This window comes from Scyliorhinus torazame, chromosome 8 (assembly GCF_047496885.1).
Source record: "Scyliorhinus torazame isolate Kashiwa2021f chromosome 8, sScyTor2.1, whole genome shotgun sequence".
Lineage (NCBI taxonomy): Eukaryota > Metazoa > Chordata > Chondrichthyes > Carcharhiniformes > Scyliorhinidae > Scyliorhinus > Scyliorhinus torazame.
The window spans coordinates 194,231,675-194,252,113 of NC_092714.1; the positions used below are offsets into that span (position 1 = coordinate 194,231,675).

At 45.2% G+C, this 20,439-nt stretch overlaps 1 protein-coding gene across 1 annotated transcript in view; it reads left to right on the plus strand.

Annotated features, from left to right (window-relative positions):
• ctnnbl1 (catenin, beta like 1) overlaps nt 1–20,439 on the plus strand; it is a 225,288-nt gene that overhangs the window by 104,538 nt on the left and 100,311 nt on the right. Inside the window, exon 9 of the mRNA XM_072514654.1 lies at nt 15,617–15,675. Coding sequence (XP_072370755.1) covers nt 15,617–15,675 — 59 coding nt within the window. The remainder of the gene's footprint in view (nt 1–15,616; nt 15,676–20,439) is intronic.

The window sequence follows — 20,439 nt, forward strand, 5'->3', positions numbered from 1 at the left end:
CTCATGACCAACGTCTCGAAGCACTTCATTACGATCGATGTCAGGGCCACCGGGCGGCAGTCATTGAGGCATGTTGTCTGGTTCTTCTTTGGCCACCGGAATGATGGTGGTCTTGAAGCAGGTGGGGACCTCGGAGTAGGGAGAGGTTGAAGTTGTCCGCGAACATGTCTGCCAGCTGGTCCGCGCAGGAACTCGGTGCACGGCCAGGGACCCCATCCAGACCCATCGCCTTTTGGAAGGCCGATCTGATTTTGGAAGCTGTGACGGTGGGTATGGGTGTGTCCAGGGCTGCTGGGGCAGTCAACAGCGGTTTGTTGGTTTTCTGCTCTAAACGAGCATAGAATGCCTTGAGTTAGTGGGGGAGGGGTGCGCTGCTGCCGGAGACTCTGCTTGACTTCGCTTTGTAGCCCGTTGTGTTGTTAGGCCTTGCCACAACTGACGAGAGTCTGTAACGCTAGACTGCGACTCTAGCTTGGTCTGATATTGTCTCTTGGCATCCTGGATGATTTTGCGGACGTCGTACCTGGATTTCCTGTATCGGTCGGGTTCGCCTGACTTGAACGCCTCAGACCTGGCCTTCAGTAGGGAAACAATCTCCCGATTAAGCCATGGTTTCCAGTTGGGGAACTTGCGTACTACTTTCTTTGGCACACAGTCATCCAGACGTTTGCTGATAAAGTCTGTGACGGTGGTGGCATACTTGTTTAGGTTGGTTGCTGAGTTCTTAAACGTGGACCAGTCCACTGACTCCAAGCAGCCACGTAGGAGCTCTTCTGTTTCCTCAGACCAGCACTGCACAACCTTCTTAACTGGATTCTCCCGCTTAAGTTTCTGTTTGTATGCCAGGAGAAGGAGCACCATCTTATGGTCAGATTTTCTCAAGTGCGGTCGGCGGATGGAACAGTAGGCGCCCTTGATTTTTGTGTAGCAGTGGTCGAGAGTGTTGTTGCCCCTGGTGGGACAGGAGATGCATTGGTGGAATTTTGGCAGTACACTCTTGAGGTTGCCCTTGGTGAAATCCCCAGCCACGATGAACAAGACCTCCTGGGTGTTCTGTTTCTTTGTTGTTTATAACTGTGTACAATTCGTACAGCGCCGCCTTCACTTCTGCCTGGGGTGGGATATAGTCCACTGTGATGGGTTTGCCAGGAGTTTGCTGGGGAGACTCATTCCCCGATACCAGGTCCAGTACTGCCCCTTCCCTAGTTGGACTATCTACATACTGCATTAAGAAGCCTTCCTGGATACACTTTAGAAACTCTACCCCATCCAAGCCCCTAGCACTAAGTGAGTCCCAGTCAATATTGGGGAAGTGAAAATCTCCTACCACACCAACCTTGTTACTTTTACACCTATCCAAAATCTCTCTACCTATCTTCTCCTCTATCTCTTGCTGCCAGTTGGGGAGGGTGGTGGTGGTGGTGGGGGGGGGGGAGGGGGGCTGTAATAAACCCCCAACATTGTGATTGCCCTGTTATAGGGGGCAGCACGGTGGCACAGTGGTTAGCTCTTGCCTCACGGCGCCGAGGATCCGGGTCTCACCTCCACAAACCCAAAGAGGCAGAAGGTAGGTGAATTGACCACGCTAAATTGACCCTTAATTGGAAAAAACTGATTGGTACTCTAAATTTGTAAGAAAAAAGTGATTGCCCTCTTTCTATTCCTGAGCTCTACCCAGATTGCCTCATTGTGTGAGCCCTCCCAGGTGTCCTCCCACAATTCAGCTATACTATTTTCCTTAACCAGTAATGCTACTCCCCCACCTCTTTTGCATCCCCCTGTATCTCTCTTGAAACATCTATATCCTCCAACGTTCAGCTGCCAATCCTGTCCTTCCTTTAACCATGTTTCTGTGATTGCCGTAACATCATAGTTCCCAGTACTAACCGGTGCTCTTAAGTTCATCAGCCTTGCCTGCTATACTTCTGGCGTTGAAGCAAATACACTTCAGACTACTGCATTTGAGCAGACAGGCTGATATTTTTGTTCTCTATTTCCCCTTCAGTTATTACATGTTCTAAACTAACTGGTTCCCACCTCCCTGCCATACTAGTGTAAATCCTCCCGAGTGACTCTTGCAAACCTCCCAGCCAGGATATTGGTGCCCCTGCAGTTTAGATGCAACCCGTCCTTCTTGTACACATCCCACCTGCCCCAAAAGAGATTCCAATGGTCCAGAAATCTGAAACCCTCCCTCCTACACCACCACTTTATTCACGTGTTTAGTTGCACTATCCTCCTATTTCTAGTCTCACTGGCACGTGGCACAGGGAGTAATCCTGAGATTACAGCCCTTAGAAGTCCTGCTTTTTAGCTTACTGCCTAGCTCCCTGAACTTGTTCTGCAGGACCTCGTCATTCTTCCTGCCTATGCCGTTAGTACCTATGTGTACTATGACCTCTGGCTGTTCACCCTCACCCTTCAGGATGTCCTGTGTTCTTTCAGAGAGATCATTGACCCTGGCACCAGGGAGGCAACAAACCACCCTGGAGTCTCTTTCACGTCCACAGAAGTGCCTATCTGTGCCCCTTACTATAGAGTCCCCTATAACTATCGCTCCTGCACTTTGTCCTCACCTGCTGAGCAACAGAGCCAGTTGTGGTGCCACTGTTCTGACTGCTGTTGTTTTCACCTGATAGGCTCTCCACCACAACAGTATCCAAAATGATATATTTGTTCGAGAGGGGGACAGCCACAGGGGACTCCTGCACTCACTGCCTGCCCCTTCTAACGGTCACCCATCTGTTTTCCTGCACCTTCGGTGTGTCATGAAATGTTGTTGGCTACAGAGAAGAATAGCCTCAAATGTGCAAATGGGGATCAAGAAAATTAAATTACTGGTCTACATATATAAACTGGTAAACTACTCTTTTCTAGCTACATTTCGTTCAAGTTTTCTGTCAGATCAGTGACCCTCTTGAGCCAGAAGCATCAGAACATGAATTGGCCCATTCACCAGTTCTCCCTTGTTTCCTTTGATAAATTAGCTGAGTTAGGGAACTCAACAGTGTTGGAGAATAATCTCCCACTTGCTTTTTCACAACGTTACATTCCCAGTGTGTAGAATAATGTTGTGTCTACTGTCATGAGAATGTCACTTTAAGAAATGTTTGTCGGTTCATGTTACTGCAGTGATGTCAGAGTGTGGGTGGAGCTGAGCTCTGACTCTGCTTTTTAGTTTCACTTTGAGAAAAGCTTGGGTGTGTCTGTTTTTTTGGTTTTGTTTTAGTGTTGGAGCTGAAGCCAGCCAAAGCAGGTGTACTGTTGTTCTCTCTGCCATGTAAAGATTATCTCTTGATAATTGGTGAATGCAGAGTGATTACTGCTCTCAGTAGTGAATTTAAACCTGATGTGCTTCTGTTAAAAGTTTTATTTAATGTCTTATAGACGTTAAAAGGAAAGTAAGAATTACTTAGTGTTGTATTCTCTGGGGGTTGTATTTGAATTGATGGTTGCTAAGATGTTCACTATGTTTTATAAAGGTTAACTTGAGTTCATAGAATAAACATTGTTGTGCTGAGAAAAATACTTTTCGATTTCTGCTGTACCACACCTGTAGAGTGGGCTGTGTGCTCCCCATTCCATAATCTAGTAAAAGTTGGGGGTCAGGTGAACTCCATGATACACTTTGGGGTACTAAACCCTAGCCCATAACAAATTGGGGGCTCGAGGGGGATAAAAGTCTATCTATTGGATTGGCTTAGAGAACTTAAAGACAGTGACGGGTGGGCATATTGTGGTTGCTTTTCAAGTGTAGTATTTCCATTTAAGTAGGGAGTGTGTTGTGGACAATGGCTCGTTCAGAGGCCCTGAAAATTTTGGGGGTGGAGACGGTCACACGCAGTACCTTACGGACAGAGACTAAAAACAGACTGTTAGATTTGGCAAAAACATTGCAGTTAACATTACCTGACAAAATGCAAAAAGATTAGGTAATTATGGCGGTGGCTAAGCGTTTAAAATTGCCTGAGGTAGGATCAAACAGAGTAATTTTGATATGTGGATAGGGGCTTTGAAAATAGACCAAACGTATGAAGCTCTCAGAGAAATTATACTTTTGGAGGAGCTGAAAAGTTCAATTCCTGGTGTAGTGAGAACTCGTGTGGAAGAACAGAGGGTTAAAACTGTGAGGTTAGCAGCAGAAATGGCAGATGATTATGAATTAGTTCGTAAATCAAAGCTTGGTTTCCGACATCAGTTTTAGCCTGTGAAACTGGGGACTTGAGAAATACTGAAGTGGTAAAGGTAAAGGAGATCTGATGGGAGACAATAAGGAGAGTGTACCTCAGATTAAAAAGGAAATCCAGGAGGGTGGAAGAGACATGAAAAGTTTCAAATGTTTTCACTGTAATAAACTAAGCCATATAAAGTCACAGTGTTGATGGTGGAAGAAAAGCACTGGGAAGGCTGATATGGTAAAACAGGATAAGACCATGGGGGTTGTTAAAGTTGTCAAGGAAAACCCAAGTGAAGCGAAGGAGGTGCAAAGGATTATACAGCCTGATCAAGAGGTGATTGATGGGACGGTGCCAGATCTCTAAAGAATTTATTGTGTGGGTAAAGTTTACTCATTTAAAAACATTTTTTTTAAATAAATTTAGAGTACCCAATTCATTTTTCCCAATGAAGGGGCAATTTAGCATGTTCAATCCACTTTCCCTGCACATCTTTTGGGTTGTGGGGGCGAAACCCACGCAAACACGGGGAGAATGTGCAAACTCCACACGGAAAAGTGACCCAGAGCCGGGATCGAACCTGGGACCTTGGCGCCGTTAGACTGCAGTGCTACCACTGCGCCACCGTGCTGCCCGGTAAAGTTTACTCGTGTATCAGGAGGAGCAAGTAAAGAAGTCACAATTTTAAGCGATACAGGAGCTAGTCAATCTTTTTTAAAAAAATATATTTAATTGAAATTTTTTTTCCAAACAACAATTTTTTCCCTCTTACAAAGCAAACGTAACAGTAAAGAAATTTTTAACAATACACAAATAACTAAACCCCATAGTCTTTTGACATAAGCTAAACTAAACCCCCCCCCCCCCCGCGGGTTGCTGCTGCTGGTCATCTGTCTTCCCTCTAACGTTCCCTTAGGTAGTCGAGAAATGGCTGCCACCGCCTGGTGAACCATTGAGCCGATCCTCTCAGGGCAAACTTTATCTGCTCCAGTTTAATGAACCCCGCCATATCGTTTACCTAGGCCTCCAGTCCGGGGGGTTTCGCCTCCTTCCACATGAGTAGGATCCTACGCCGGGCTACTAGGGACGCAAAGGCCACAACGTCGGCCTCTTCCGCCTCCTGCACTCCCGGCTCATCCGCAACTCCAAACAGAACTAGCCCCCAGCCTGGTTTGACCCGGGCCTTCACCACCTTCGAAATCACTCCCGTCACTCCCTTCCAACACCCCTCCAGTGCCGGGCACGCCCAAAACATATGTGCGTGTTTTGCCGGGCTCCCGCCGCACCTCCCACATTTGTGCTCCACTCCAAAGAACCTGCTCAATCTTGCTCCCGTTACGTGTGCTCTATGTAGCACCTTAAATTGAATCAGGCTAAGCCTGGCGCATGAGGAAGAGGAATTTACCCTGCTTAGGGCATCAGCCCACATACCCTCCTCTATCTCCTCCCTTAGTTCTTCTTCCCACTTTCCTTTTAGTTCGCCCACCAACTCCTCCCCCTCTTCCCTCATCTCTCGGTATATCTCTGACACCTTGTCCTCTCCGACCCACACCCCTGAAAGCACTCTGTCCTGAGTCCCCTGTGTCGGGAGCAGCGGAAATTCCCTCACCTGTTGTCTAGTAAACGCCCTCACCTGCATATATCTCAGGAAGTTTTGCCGGGGCAACTTATACTTTTCCTCCAATGCTCCCAAGCTCGCAAAAGTCCCATCTATAAATAAATCTCCCACCCTCCTAATTCCCAACTGGTGCCAGCTCTGAAATCCTCCATCCATTCTTCCTGGGGCGAATCTATGTTTGTTCCTAATTGGGGACCCCACCAGGGCACCCCGCACCCCTCTCTGTCGCCTCCACTGTCCCCAGATATTCAATGTTGCCGCCACCACCGGGTTCCTGGTAAACTTTTTGGCGAGCACGCTAGCGGCGCCGTCACCAGCGCCTCTAAACTCGTCCCTTTACAGGACTTTCTCTCCAGTCTTTTCCACGCCGCTCCCTCACCCTCCATCATCCATTTACGTATCATTGCCACATTGGCGGGCCAATAGTAATCGCCCAAGTTCGGTAGTGCCAATCCACCTCTGTCCCTACTACGCTGAAGGAACCCCCTCCTTACTCTCGGAACTTTCCCTGCCCACACGAAGCTCATGATGCTCCTGTCTATTTTATTGAAAAAGGTCTTAGTGATTAGTATAGGGAGACATTGAAATACAAATAAGAACCTCGGGAGGACCGTCATCTTAATTGCCTGCACCCTGCCCGCCAGCGACAGAGGCTGCATGTCCCACCTCTTGAAGTCCTCCTCCATTTGTTCTACCAGCCGTGTCAGATTAAGTCTGTGCAAGGTTCCCCAGCTCCTAGCGATCTGAATCCCCAGGTATCGGAAGTTTCTTTCCACTTTCCTTAGAGGCAGGCCTTCTATCTCTCTACTCTGGTCCCCTGGATGTATCACAAATAATTCACTCTTCCCCATGTTTAGCCTATACCCCGAGAAATCCCCGAACTCCCTCAACATTCGCATAACCTCTATCATTCCCCCCGCTGGGTCCGACACGTATAACAATAGGTCATCTGCGTATAGCGAGACTCGGTGTTCTTCTCCCCCTCTAATCACCCCTCTCCATTTCCTGGAGTCTCTCAACGCCATGGCCAGAGGTTCAATTGCCAACGCGAACAACAATGGAGACAGCGGGCATCCCTGCCTTGTTCCCCTATATAGTCGGAAATACTCCGATTTATGTCGACCCGTAACTACACTTGCCGATGGAGCCCCATAAAGAAGTTTGACCCAGCTAATAAACCCGTTCCCGAACCCAAACCTCCTTAACACTTCCCATAAATACTCCCACTCCACCCTATCAAATGCCTTCTCTGCATCCATTGCCGCCACTATCTCTGCCTCCCCCTCCACTGGGGGCATCATTATCACCCCTAATAGTCGTCGCACGTTAACATTCAATTGTCTCCCTTTTACGAACCCTGTCTGGTCTTCGTGCACCACCCCCGGGACACAGCCCTCTATCCTCGATGCCAGTACCTTTGCCAGCAATTTGGCGTCCACGTTCAATAATGAAATAGGTCTATAGGACCCGCACTGCAACGGATCTTTATCCCTCTTCAAAATTTGCGATATCGTCGCCTCCGACATTGTCGGGGGTAAAGTCCCTCCTTCCCTGGCCTCATTGAACGTCCTCACCATCAACGGGGCCAACAAGTCCACATATTTTGTGTAAAATTCCACCGGGAACACGTCTGGTCCCGGAGCCTTCCCTGCTTGCATGCTTCTCAGTCCCTTAATAACCTCGTCCACCCCAATCGGTGCCCCCAGGCCTACCACCTCCTGCTCCTCCACTTTCGGGAACCTCAATTGATCCAGGAACTGCCGCAGCCCCTCCTCTCCCTCTGGGGGTTGAGACCTATACAGTCCCTCATAAAAGGTCTTGAACACCTCATTTATCTTTCCTGCTCTTCGCACCGTGTCTCCCTTTTCTTCTCTAATTCCTCCTATCTCCCTCGCTGCTGTCCTCTTTCGCAATTGATGAGCCAGCAGGCGACTAGCCTTTTCTCCATATTCATACCTCCTCCCCTGTGCCTTCCTCCACAGCACCTCCGCCTTTCTGGTGGTCAGAAGGTCAAACTCCGTCTGGAGTCGTCTCCTCTCCCTGTACAGTCCCTCCTCCGGGGTCTCTGCAAATTCCCTATCCACCCTTAAAATCTCCCCCAGTAATGTTTCCCTTTCCTTGGCCTCTGTTTTCCTTTTGTGGGCCCCAATGGAGATCAGCTCTCCTCTGACCACCGCTTTTAGTGCTTCCCATACCACTCCCACAGGGACCTCGCCGTCGTCATTGACCTCCAGGTATCTCTCAATACACCCCCGCACTCTTGCACATACTCCCTCATCCGCCATCAATCCCACATCTAATCGCCAGAGTGCTCTCTGCTCCCTTTCCTCTCCTAATTCCAGGTCCACCCAATGTGGGGCATGGTCCGAAACCGCTATGGCTGAATACTCAGCTTCTTCCACCCTAGAGATCAACGACCTTCCCAAAACAAAAAAATCTATCCGGGAGTACACTTTATGGACATGGGAGAAGAAGGAGAACTCCCTAGCCCTAGATCTAAGAAATCGCAATGGATCCACTCCCCCCATTTGGTCCATAAACCCCTGAAGCACCTTGGCCGCTGCCGGCCTTCTTCCGGTCCTTGAGCTGGATCTATCTAGCCCCGGGTCCAGCACAGTATTAAAGTCCCCTCCTAAAATCAAGTTTCCTACCTCCAGGTTCGGTATACGCCCCAGCATCCGTCTCATAAATCCCGCATCGTCCCAGTTCTGGGCATATACATTAACCAACACGACCTCCATTCCCTCCAGCCTGCCACTCACCATTACATATCTACCTCCGCTATCTGCTACGATGTTCTTTGCTTTAAATGCTACCCGTTTCCCCACCACAATGGCCACCCCTCTGTTCTTTGCGTCCATTCCTGAGTGGAACACCTGTCCCACCCATCCTTTCCTTAACCTAACTTGGTCCGCCACCTTTAGGTGCATCTCTTGGAGCATAACCACGTCTGCCCTTAGTCCTTTCAAATACGCGAGCACTCGGGCCCTTTTTATCGGTCCGTTCAGGCCTCTCACGTTCCACGTGATCAGCCTCTCTAGGGGGCTACCTGCCTCCCTCCCGTGTCGACTAGCCATTACCTTCTCTAGTCCAGTCCCATATCCCGCCTCCGCGCTCCCACTCGCTCCACCAGCGTCGCATACCATCCCCGTCCACCCACTCTTTAGCCATTTCCTTTTGGATTTCCGCAGCAGCAACCCAGTTGCCCCCCCCCCCCCCCCCCCCCCGCTAGATCTCTTTCTAGCGTGATTGCTTCCCCCATATTACTTCCGTAAGTCAGCTCACTTCAACTGACCCCGGCTCCTCCTGCTCACTCCTCGACCCCCCCGTGTGGGGAACTCCCATCCGCCTTGCGCCTGTCTTCCCGCCATATTCTTTCTGGCGCAGGAACATCCCTTTACCTGACCCGCCTCTTGTGGCGCAGCTCCCTTTCCCCTCCCCCTCCCCTTCCTCATTCTCCATCTATGTCCCGTCTTTCCCCCCTCACCGGCGCCCACATTTCCCAATGTCTCCCCCCTTCCCAATTTACTTCTCAATTAACTTCAACCATAACATTAACAATAACATTTCCTGCAGCATCAGTCCCTCAGTTCCGATCCAATTTCTCCTCTTTGATAAAGGTCCATGCTTCCTCCGCCGTCTCGAAATAATGGTGTCTCTCCTGATACGTGACCCATAGTCTTGCCGGCTGCAGCATCCCGAACTTCACCTTTTTATGCAACACCTCCTTGTCTCGGTTAAAGCTCGCCCTCCTTCTCGCCACCTCCGCACTCCAATCCTGGTACACCCGTACCACTGATTCTCCCATCTGCTACTCCGCACCTTTTTAGCCCATCTCAGGACCTCTTCTCTATCCTTAAGGCGGTGAAATCGCACGATTATCGCCCTGGGTGGTTCTCCCGCTTTTGGTCTTCTCGCCGGGATCCGATGTGCCCACTCCACCTCCAAGGGGCCTGTAGGGGCCTCAGCACCCATCAGTGAGCTCAGCATCGTACTTGCATAAGCTCCACAGTCCCCTCCTTCCACACCCTCAGGGAGACCCAGTATCCGAAGGTTCTTCCTTCGCGCTCCGTTTTCTAGGGCCTCTATCCTTTCAGTACACTTTTTATGAAGTGCCTCGTGCGTCTGTGTCTTAACCGCCAGGCCCAGGATCTCGTCCTCATTATCCGTCACCTTCTGCTCCACCACGCGGAGCTCTGGGTCTTTTGTGTCTCCTTGAGCCCCTCAATTGCCTGTAGCATCGGGGTCAGCACCTCCCTCTTCAGCAGCTCCACGCACCGTCTCAAAAATTCATTTTTGGGCCCCCATGTCGCCTGCGCTTTCTCCGCCGCCATCTTGTGCTTCTCCCTTTTTGTCTCTTTGGTCGACGATTCCTCGCGCTGCAGCCGCCGCCGCCGGTTTTTTCCTCCTTCGTTGGGGGGGGGGGGGGGGGGCTCCTCACTCACCCCACACCGGGTTGCGTCGCCCAAAAATTTCCCGTTGGAGCTCTTAAAAGAGCCCGAAGGTCCGTCGGAACTGGAGCCGCCGAAACGTGCGGCTAGCAAGGCATCACCGCAACCGGAAGTCGAGCTAGTCAATCTTTGATGGTAAGAGATGAGGAGCTATGTAGTTTGGGAATAATTTTGCCAGTAAAGGTGGTAAGATGTGGAATTCAGGGTGAGAAGAGTAGTATTCCATTATACAAGGTAAAGTTTGAAAGTGCAGTGAAGAGTGGTGAAGTGGTAGTAGGAGTAATAGAGAAACTATCTTGTCCAGGAATACAGTTTATCCTGGGTAATGATATAGCTGGATCGCAGGTGGGAGTGATGCCTACTGTGGTTGATAAGCCAGTGGAAAATCAGACAACTGAAGTGTTGAAGGACGAATATCCTGGGATTTTTTTGGATTGTGTAGTAATAAAGTTGCAAAGTCACAGGTTTATACAAGAGGAGAAATCAAAGAATGAAGATAAAGGTGAAGTGCAATTATCAGAACTATTTTTGATCAGATGGTTGGAAAAGAACAGCTGGAGGATGAGGTGGATATTTTTTGGGGGGGAAATTGATGGAGTTACAACAGAAAGATCTAGAAATAAGACGGATGTATCAGAAAGCATTCACAGAAGAGGAATCTGAGAGTATACCAGAGCGTTATTACCGTAAAAATGATGTCCTGATGACAAAATGGAGACCTTTACCTCTGCAGGCGGATGAAAAGTGGGTAGAAGTTCATCCAAGTTGTATTGCCGGTAGGGTATAGAAAGGAGGTGTTGCGAGTTGCACATGAGGTACCAGTGGACGGTCATTTGGGAATACGGAAAACTCTAGCTAAAATCCCAAAACGTTTTTATTGGCCCGGACTACATAAAGATATAGTTAAATTTTGTCGACCATGTCACACATGTCAAGTGATAGAAAAACCTCAAGCAGTGATAAAGCCAGCGCCCTTAATGCCCATTCCATCATTTGAGATACCTTTTACAAAGTCCCTAATTGATTGCATAGAACTGGTTCCTAAAACGAAAAGTGGGAATCAATATCTTTTGACTATAATGGATGTGTCTACTAAGTTTCCAGAGGCCATTGCAGTACACAATATTACAGCTAAAAAGATTGTGGAGGAATTACTTAAATTCTTTACTAGATATGGACTACCCACAGAAATACAATCGGATCAAGGATCGAATTTTACCACCAGGTTATTCAAAGAAGTTATGGATAGCTTAGGAATAAAACAATTTAAATCAACTGCGTACCATCCAGAATTGCAGGGAGCATTAGAAAGGTGGCATCAGACATTAAGACATTAAAGACCATGTTGAGGGCTCATTGTCACGATTATCCAGAGGATTGGTATAAAGGCATTCCATTCGTACTGTTTGCAATTAGGGATGCACCTAATGAGTCAACCAAATTCACCTTCAGAACTAATTTTTGGTCATGAGGTAAAAGGACCACTTAAATTGATTAAGGAAAAATTGGTGAGGGAGCAGTCGGAACTTACATTATTGGATTATGTGTCAAATTTTAGGGAATAATTAAATCGAGCAGGTGAATTGGCTAGACAGCATTTAAAAGGTGCACAACATGTGATGAAACGGGTAGCGGACAAGGAATCCAAAGTTTGTAGTTTTGCCAGTGGAGATCAGGTTTTAGTATTGTTACCAGTGGTAGATGAACCTTTAAAAGCAAGGTTTTGTGGACCGTATCAGATTGAAAGGAAATTAAGTGAGGTGAATTATGTGGTAAGATCGGCAGATAGAAGGAAAACTCACAGCGTGTGTCATGTGAATATGCTTGTGCCATGGAAATATGCTTGTGCCATGTGAATATGCTTAAGAGGTACTTTGAAAGGGATGGAGAGGAACTGACCTGAAAGAGTTATTGATATCACATGGGCAAGTTTGTGGAGATAAATTGGGAAGTATTAAAATGGGTATTTAAAACATCTGATGGAGTTATTCGATCGACTTCAGGCGGCGGGTTTGGTGGTAAACCTAGCCAAAAGTGAATTTGGAAAAGCACAAGTCACTTCCCTTGGCCATACAAATGGACGGGGTTAAATGGTTCCACAGGATGTGAAAACAAAAGTTATTCGGGAGTTTACGATACCCTTGACACTGACAGACCTGCTCAAGAAGCGTAACAAATTCCAGTGGACAGCGGAGTGTCAACAGGCATTTGTCTGCCTGAAAGCTGTGATAACCAATGCTCCTGTGTTGGAGAATTTCAAGGGGCTCTGTGATCAGATTGAACGAAAGTATTTGACTTTAAAGAGAAATGCCGAGGCGTAGAGAAATGGATGGATCGTGCAGAGACCTTCTTGTCCAAAGAGACTGTCAATCGAGAGGGATTCAGTTGGAGGAAGAAGAACAAAAAAAAATGGACTATATTATTATACCTGCTTGCGTGTGTTTTTTGAAACAAAAAAGTGTATTCACTGTGTGCATTTCTTAAAAGGATAGTGAAAAATGAAACCATCTTGAAGTTGATGGTTTATTTATTTTTTCTTGGGGGGAGGTGTCATGAGAATGTCACTTTAAGAAATGTTTGTCTGCTCATGTTACTGCAGTGATGTCAGAGTGTGGGTGGAGCTGAGCTCTGGCTCTGCTTTTCAGTTTCACTTTGAAAAAAGCTTGGGTGTGTTTTTTTGGTTTCGTTTTTGTGTTGGAGCTGAAGCCAGCCAAAGCAAATGTGCTGTTGTTCTCTCTGCCATGCAAAGACTATATATTGATCATTTGGTGAATTCAGAGTGATAACTGCTCTCAGTAGTGAATTTAAACCTGATGTGCTTCTGTTAAAAGTTGTTTTTTTATGTCTTTTGGATGTTAAAAGGAAAGTAAGGATTACTTAGTGTTGTATTCTTTGGTGGTTGTATTTGAATTGATGGTTGCTAAGATGTTCACTATGGTTTAAAAAGGTTAAGTTGAGTTCATAGAAGAATCATTGTTTTGCCTAAAGAAATACTTTTCGATTTCTGCTGTACCACACCTTAGAGTGGGCCATGTGCTCCCCATACCTCAATCTATTAAAAGTTGTGGGTCAGGTGAACTCCATGATACACTTGGGGTTCTCTAAATCGTGGCCCATAATACTACATTTGAGTGCATTGGGGAAACGCGTATGATCACCTCAATGTTTTTTGGAATGTTGTTTGTCAGATAACTGAATGGAACAAAATGATAAGTTACATTTAACCATTAAAGAACGTCCTGGTTCATTGTATCAGGGCATTTAGTTTCCTTGCTAGATAATACCAGAGATCATTGAGTTGACGCCTTTTAATCAAGCCACTTTTACTCATTTCATATGAACATACCAAAATAGAAATAGGCCACTTAGCCCCTTGAACCTGCTCTGCCATTCAGTAAGATCATGCTGTGTTTCAAATTTCACATTCCCATCTAACCCCGATGAGCTTTGATTCCTTTGCCTAACAAGAATCTTATCTCCCTCCACCATGAAAATATTCAGTGACTTGTCCTCGGTGCCTTCTGAGGCAAAGTTGCACAACCATCTGAGAGAAAAAGATTCTCCTCATCTCTGTCCTAAAAGGGTGAACCCTACTTTTAAAACAATGCCCCCTGGTTCTGGGCCCAATCAGAGGAGGAAACATCCTTTCCATGTCCACCTTGTCAATACCATTCAGGATTTTCTAGATTTCAATCAAGTCAACCCTCGCCCTTCTAAACTCCAGTGGAAATAAGCCCAATGTGTCCAACCTTTCCTCAGAGGACACCCCACTCATTTGAAATATCAATCTAGTGAGCAGTTTCCTTTCTATAGTACAGAGGGGAGTTTATTGGACCATATGGTGCAGAAGAAGACCATTCAACCTGTTGAGGCTGGCCCATTGAAAGAGTTATTCATTCAGTTATTTATTTTTAGTTAGTCATGATTAAGTGATACATGTTTTAAATTTGAGACACTTTAAGTTTTGAGAGAACAGCAAGTGCATGTATTCAAATTTCAGCAGGTTGCTTGGCTGCTGGGAATTAAACCTGGAACTTTGTCTACTGTATTATTTATTTCCACTCTGGTACCTCAACAAACCTTTCCTTGATGAATAAAATAAACCTTCTCCCATAAAATTATAAAGGCATGTTGCTCTTATTAGCCTTAGTTTTATTAGCTCTAATTATATCACCTTTGTTCACGAGTCGCCTGGTATCTTTCTGATACCGCCACGTGGTTGAAGCTCTAGTTATGATTAATAAGACAGCACACCGCTTAGTAAGATTAAAATCAACGGTCATTTATTATGTACAGCAATAAATACTTATACAATAATCCTACTTTCTAGATCACTACCTACCACTACTGGCCAATACTTAACTTTTGGGAATGGCCCACCAGGTCAGGGAAACAAATGGTTTATGGAATTGGGTCTGGCCTGCGGAATTCAAAAGGCTGATACAGGTCGATGGCTAGGAATCTCTATCGAGTAGCGATCGCTGGAGTCAAACCTACGGTTGCTGGTCGATGGTTCTTGCGAAGGTTGCGAGCAGGAGAAGAAGGGAGAGAAGGGTCGGTCTGAACTTGGCCCCTATCTTTATAGGTCCCAGGGGCTTCCCGCCTCTCGGGGCGGACCTTGACCCTGGTCCCAAGTGATTGGACTTGTTCCCAATCACTGGGTTCGATATGCTCCAATAATGGGGCGATTTTTGATCGGGGGGTGACCGTTCACCTTTCTTTGTCTCGGCCACTGCTGGCGCCGAGAGGTCTGGATCGCCATTCAATTGCTAATATGTTGCAATTGTTCCCAGGGATAGCCGATTAAACTGCAGATGGCTGTGTTGATGTGCTGCAATGGTCGCAGGTATCGATCTGGGCCGACTTCCCCAGATCCGAATACGCTATTCTGTCTGCAGCTGTCCGTTTGTGCCCTGTTGGCTGCTTTTCCCATCAGCCTTTTCGGTTAGCCATTTTACATCGGGTTTTGGCCAAATTAATCGGGAATCAGCCATTTTAGGTGGCTACAGGCAGATAGTAAACAACAAGAGTTGACCCCTTTATTGGGGCTTATTAAATATTTCTGTGAACACTTAAGGACTGCCTTTGTTTAATAGTGTCCATTGGACTCTTGTGTTGAATATCTTGGTTGCCTGGTACTTGTGCAGCAGCTATCTTGATTATGAAAAAATCAATTTCTATTTGCAAGCAATTCTAGTGATTACATAATTTCATTTACGTTTTGTGGCTAAGTATTATTCTGGTCGAATGTTTGCTGCCTTCTAATATTTGTGTCTCTCATTGATTTTCTAATATATTGTGTAGTATTGATTATGCACAGTGTATCCATGTTTAACGCTATAATATCTGACACGTGGTTCCACTCTTTTCAGCCAATAGGGAATTACTTGGTGACCAGGAAGGGATCGATGTGTTGCTGCAGCAGCTGTCAGTGAGTATCTGTTATAGCCTCTAGCCCCTGACTAGGTTGATATTCTTAACTCATTGTAATGCTTCAGTAGTCTTTCCTCCTTTATCAATCAGACGTAAATTATACCTTAATTATCAGTAATTCAAACTGCATTTTTCATCTGGAAGTGAACATCAGAATACATTTTTTTTTTAAATCAGCAGACTTAGATAATTTACGAAAACAATAAAGGAAGAACATGCATGCAATGCTTCATCATATCACTTGGGATGTTCCAAAGTGCTGCACATCTAAGGAATATCTTTTTTTTAATGAGGCTGTTATGCCGGCATGTTTGGGAGCCATTTTGTGCACATCTAAGTTCCACAAGCATCAAAGCATCATGCAGAAGAACGACCAGTGATGGTATTAGTGAAGGGAGAATGCTTGGAGAGCTTCGAATCGTGTAACAGGGTTTTGTCTGTTCACCGGAGCAACATATTCAGTAATATGTTACTTCTAAGGAGTAAAGCGGGCTTAAACCTACAACCTTCTGTCTCAAGTGAGAGTGCTGTCAATTAAGCCGAGCTGACTTGTATTATTATGTAATAAATGTGCCACAAGTAGGCTGCAATTAATTTCACATCAAGCTTGAAATGTATTAAGATGGTTGCTTTTGAGGAAACTAAACAACTTGTGAATATTCCACATTCTGACCTTTTGATGCTTCAGCTACCATTAATTTCCAGCAATCCTGGAAAAAATGATATTGATGTTTCAGTATCTAACTGAATTGTACATTATTTCACAGATCTTTTCAAACATTTATTCCCCTCGTTACTGAAAGTTGTTAAATTATGAATGATTGTTGTCATTTCTGCAGCATTCAACTACAATGAAACTTCGAAGCATTTTACTTCCCAATGATAAAAATCAAGGTTTAGAGTTCCTTTTAACTGTTCAATCAAAAATGCTAGACTGGCAAAAGAGACCATATAGAGTTTTCAGGCTTGACGGCAGGGCAGGGATCCAATATTGGTCAAGGAGTCAATTACTACAGTGAGGAGGGATGATATGTTCGCAGGCTTCTCACTTGAGGCCTTATTGGTGGAACTTAAAAACAAAAAGGGGCGATCACATTGCTGGGAGTATACCATAGGCCCTAAAACAGTCAGGTAGTGATAGAAGAGCAGATTTGTCGGCAAATCTCAGAAGTGTAAAAACAATAGGGTAGGAATATAGGTGATTTCAGTATACATACCTGCTCTTCTATCTCCCCCTTTCTGTTTGGGGGCCTATAGTACAGTCCCAGCAACTTGTAGGAAAATCCACTTTAGAGAAGTCGTAGCCAATCAAAAAGGAAATGGAGAGCGTACAAAACCTCCATGTTCCTATAAAGGTAAAAGATGGTCAAAAATCCAGAGAACCCTGGATGTCCAGGGAAATAGAGGATAGGATCAGGAAAAAAAGGGAGGCTTATGGCAGACACGGAGGGCTTGAAACAGTGGATGTCTGCGAGGTGTATAGAAAGTGCAGGGCATACTTAAAAAATAAATCGAGAGCGAAGAGGGGACATGAAAAAACACTAGCCGGGAAGGAACGCAGGGAAGAACCAGATAATTATAGAGCAGTAAGTCGGTGGTAGGGAAATTACTGGAAAAAATTCTGAGGGATAGAATTGATCTCCACTTGGAGGGGAAAGGAAAGGATAATCAGCATGGCTTTGGCAAGGGGAGATCATGTCTAACAAATTTGATTGAATTTTTCGAGGAGGTGAGTCGGTGCTTCGATGAGGGCACTGCAGTTGATAGAGTTTACATGGGCTTAAGTAAGGCTTTGACACGGTTCCGCATGGGAGACTGATCAAGAAGATAAGAGCCCATAGGATCCAAGGCAGTTTGGTAAATTGAATCCAAAATTGGCTTTGTAGCCACTAGTGGTGTTGTTTGAAGGTTGTTTTTGTAACTGGAAGCTGATGTCCAGTGGTGTATTGCAGGGATTGGTGCTGGGTTCCTTGCTATTTGTCGTGTACATTAACAATGTAGATGTAACTGGATGATATGAGTAATAATACGCAGATGACACAAAAATTGGTGGTGTGGTATATAGTGAAGAGGAAAGCCTTAGATTACAGGGCTGGTCAGATGGGCTGAACAAAGGCAAATGGAATATAAGCCTGAAAAGTGTGAGGTGGTGCATTTTGGGAGGCCTAACCAGATAAGGGAATGCACATTGAGCGGTAGAAAGCTAGGGAGAGCAGATCTTGGGGTGCATAGCCATAGGTCCCTGAGGCAGCAGGACAGAAAGATAATGTGGTTAAGAAGGCATACGGGTTAGTTGCCTTTATTAGCCGAGGCATAGAATATAAGTCATGACGTGGAGATGCCGGCGTTGGACTGGGGTGCGCACAGTAAGAAGTCTTACAACACCAGGTTAAAGTCCAACAGGTTTGTTTCAGACACTAACTTTCGGAGCGCTGCTTCTTCCTCAGGTGAATGAAGAGGTATGTTCCAGAAACATATATATAGACAAATTCAAAGATGCAAGACGATGCTTTCAATGCGAGCATTTGCAGTTAATTAAGTGTTTACAGATCCAGAGATAGGGGTAACCCTAGGTTAAAGAGGTGTGAATTGTCCTGGCTTGAAACAGTTCACACCTCTTCAACCTAGGGTTACCCCTATCTCTGGATCTGTAAACGCTTAATTAACTGCAAATGCTCGCATTCAAAGCATTGTCTTGCATCTTTGAATTTGTCTATATATATATATATATATATATATATATATGTTTCTGGAACATACCTCTTCATTCACCTGAGGAAGGAGCAGTGCTCCGAAAGCTAGTGTTTGAAACAAACCTGTTGGACTTTAACCTGGTGTTGTAAGACTTCTTACATAGAATATAAGAGCAAGGAGGTTATGATGGAGCTGTATAAAATGCTTGTTATACAACAGCGATAGTATTGTGTGCAGCTCTGGTCGGCACACTAGGAAGGATAAGAAAGGGTGCGGAGAAGATTCAGCAGGATGTTGCCTGGTATAGAGCGTTTCAGCTATGAAACGAGGCTTGTTGTTCTTAGAGCAGAGAAGGCTGAGGGGGGACCTGATTGAGATGTACAAAATTATGAAAGGCGTAGATAGGAAGATGCTTTTCCCCTTAGTTGAGGGGTCAACAGCCATGGGACATAGATTGAAGATAATTGGCAGGAGATTTAGAGGGGATTTGAGGAAAAGCTTTTTCACCCAGCGGGTGGTGGGAATCTGGAAATCACTGCATGAAAGGGTGGTAGAGGCGAGAACCCTCAAAGTTTAATAAGAATTTAGGTGAGTGCTTAAAACACCATAGCATCCAATACTACAGACCAAGTGTTGGAAAATGGGGTTGGAATAGATATGTGCTTGGCGGCTGGCACAGACATGATGGGCCGTAGGTATTTTGAAATAATCTGTTGTGTTATATCAACTATAACATTACGAATAAGTAAGAGTGAATAATATTTAGTATCATTCCACCCAACAAAGGTGCCATGCCTAACCATTTTCAGGTGCATCATCAATGACTTTCTCTCTATCACAAGGTCAGAAGTCAGGATCTTCACGGTTCCATTTGCAACTCCTCACATGTTAAAAGTAGCCCATAGGTACCATTCGTGCCGGGCAATGACCAGCTCCAACAAGAATGAATCTAATCACCTCCACTTAACATTAAATGACATTATTATGACGAATCCCTTATCACCCATCGGTTTGGGGGGGGGGGGGGGGGGGGATCTTATATTTGTCTCTATTTTGAACAAAAGTTTGAGTTTGACATTACACTTGCTGTGTTCCCTCAAATGATACAATGGTCATTGGTTCTGTTTGTGTGCTATTAGTCTGCTGTTGAGCACAGATAAGAATAAAAGTCTGTGGCTCAATGTTTAAGTATTGAATGTCGGCTACACTTTTCAAAAAGGAATCTGTTATCTGTCATAAAACACATGGGAATGATTTCTGTGAATTTTTAATTCTGAATCCCAGAAAGTTGGAACTAGCCTTTGTCCAATGCTTTACAATAGGCTACAAATTCTAATTTTGCTGGGCCACCTAAGATCAGTGCAGGCATTTATAGAATGGGCATTTGTTAAGTTCTTTGTTCTTGCTGCATTGTTCTCAGGAGAACTGTGTATATGCAAAATAAAATTTGAAAGGTTTTGTAGTATTTTATTTGGGAAGAGTGAACTAAACCAACAAAATGTATTTAGTAGAATAATGATAATGTTTAATTGAACAAGACTAATGTTATCATTAAAGTGCTAAACAGATTTCTATACAGTTGGCCTTGTTTTTACTAATGTGGATGCAATAGCAAACTGCCAAGCAAATATTCGCCATGACAATTTGAATACAGAATTCTGGCAATGATGGTTAAATTGGATCAGTTGCTAAAGAAGAGAGCTATCCAATCTATGTTTTGTATGCTGGTGGTCTTGTAAAATCTCAATCATTGGAGGGGGAGATGGTGGTGCAGTAATAATGTCACTGGGCTAGTAACCCAGAGGCCCAAGCTCTGAGGATATGGGTTCAAACCTGACCATGGCATTTGGTAGAATTAAAATTAAATTAATAAATCTGGAATATAAATCTAGTCTCAATAATGATGTCCATGACACTACCATCGATTGTTGTTAAAAACCCAGACCTCCAGGAATGTGGTTGAGTCTTAGCTGCCCTCAAATGCTCACTTCAAAGGCATTTCGGGATGGTCACTAAATGCCCACATTCCATGAAAAAATAAAGAAAAAATAAATGTTTATATTGCAAC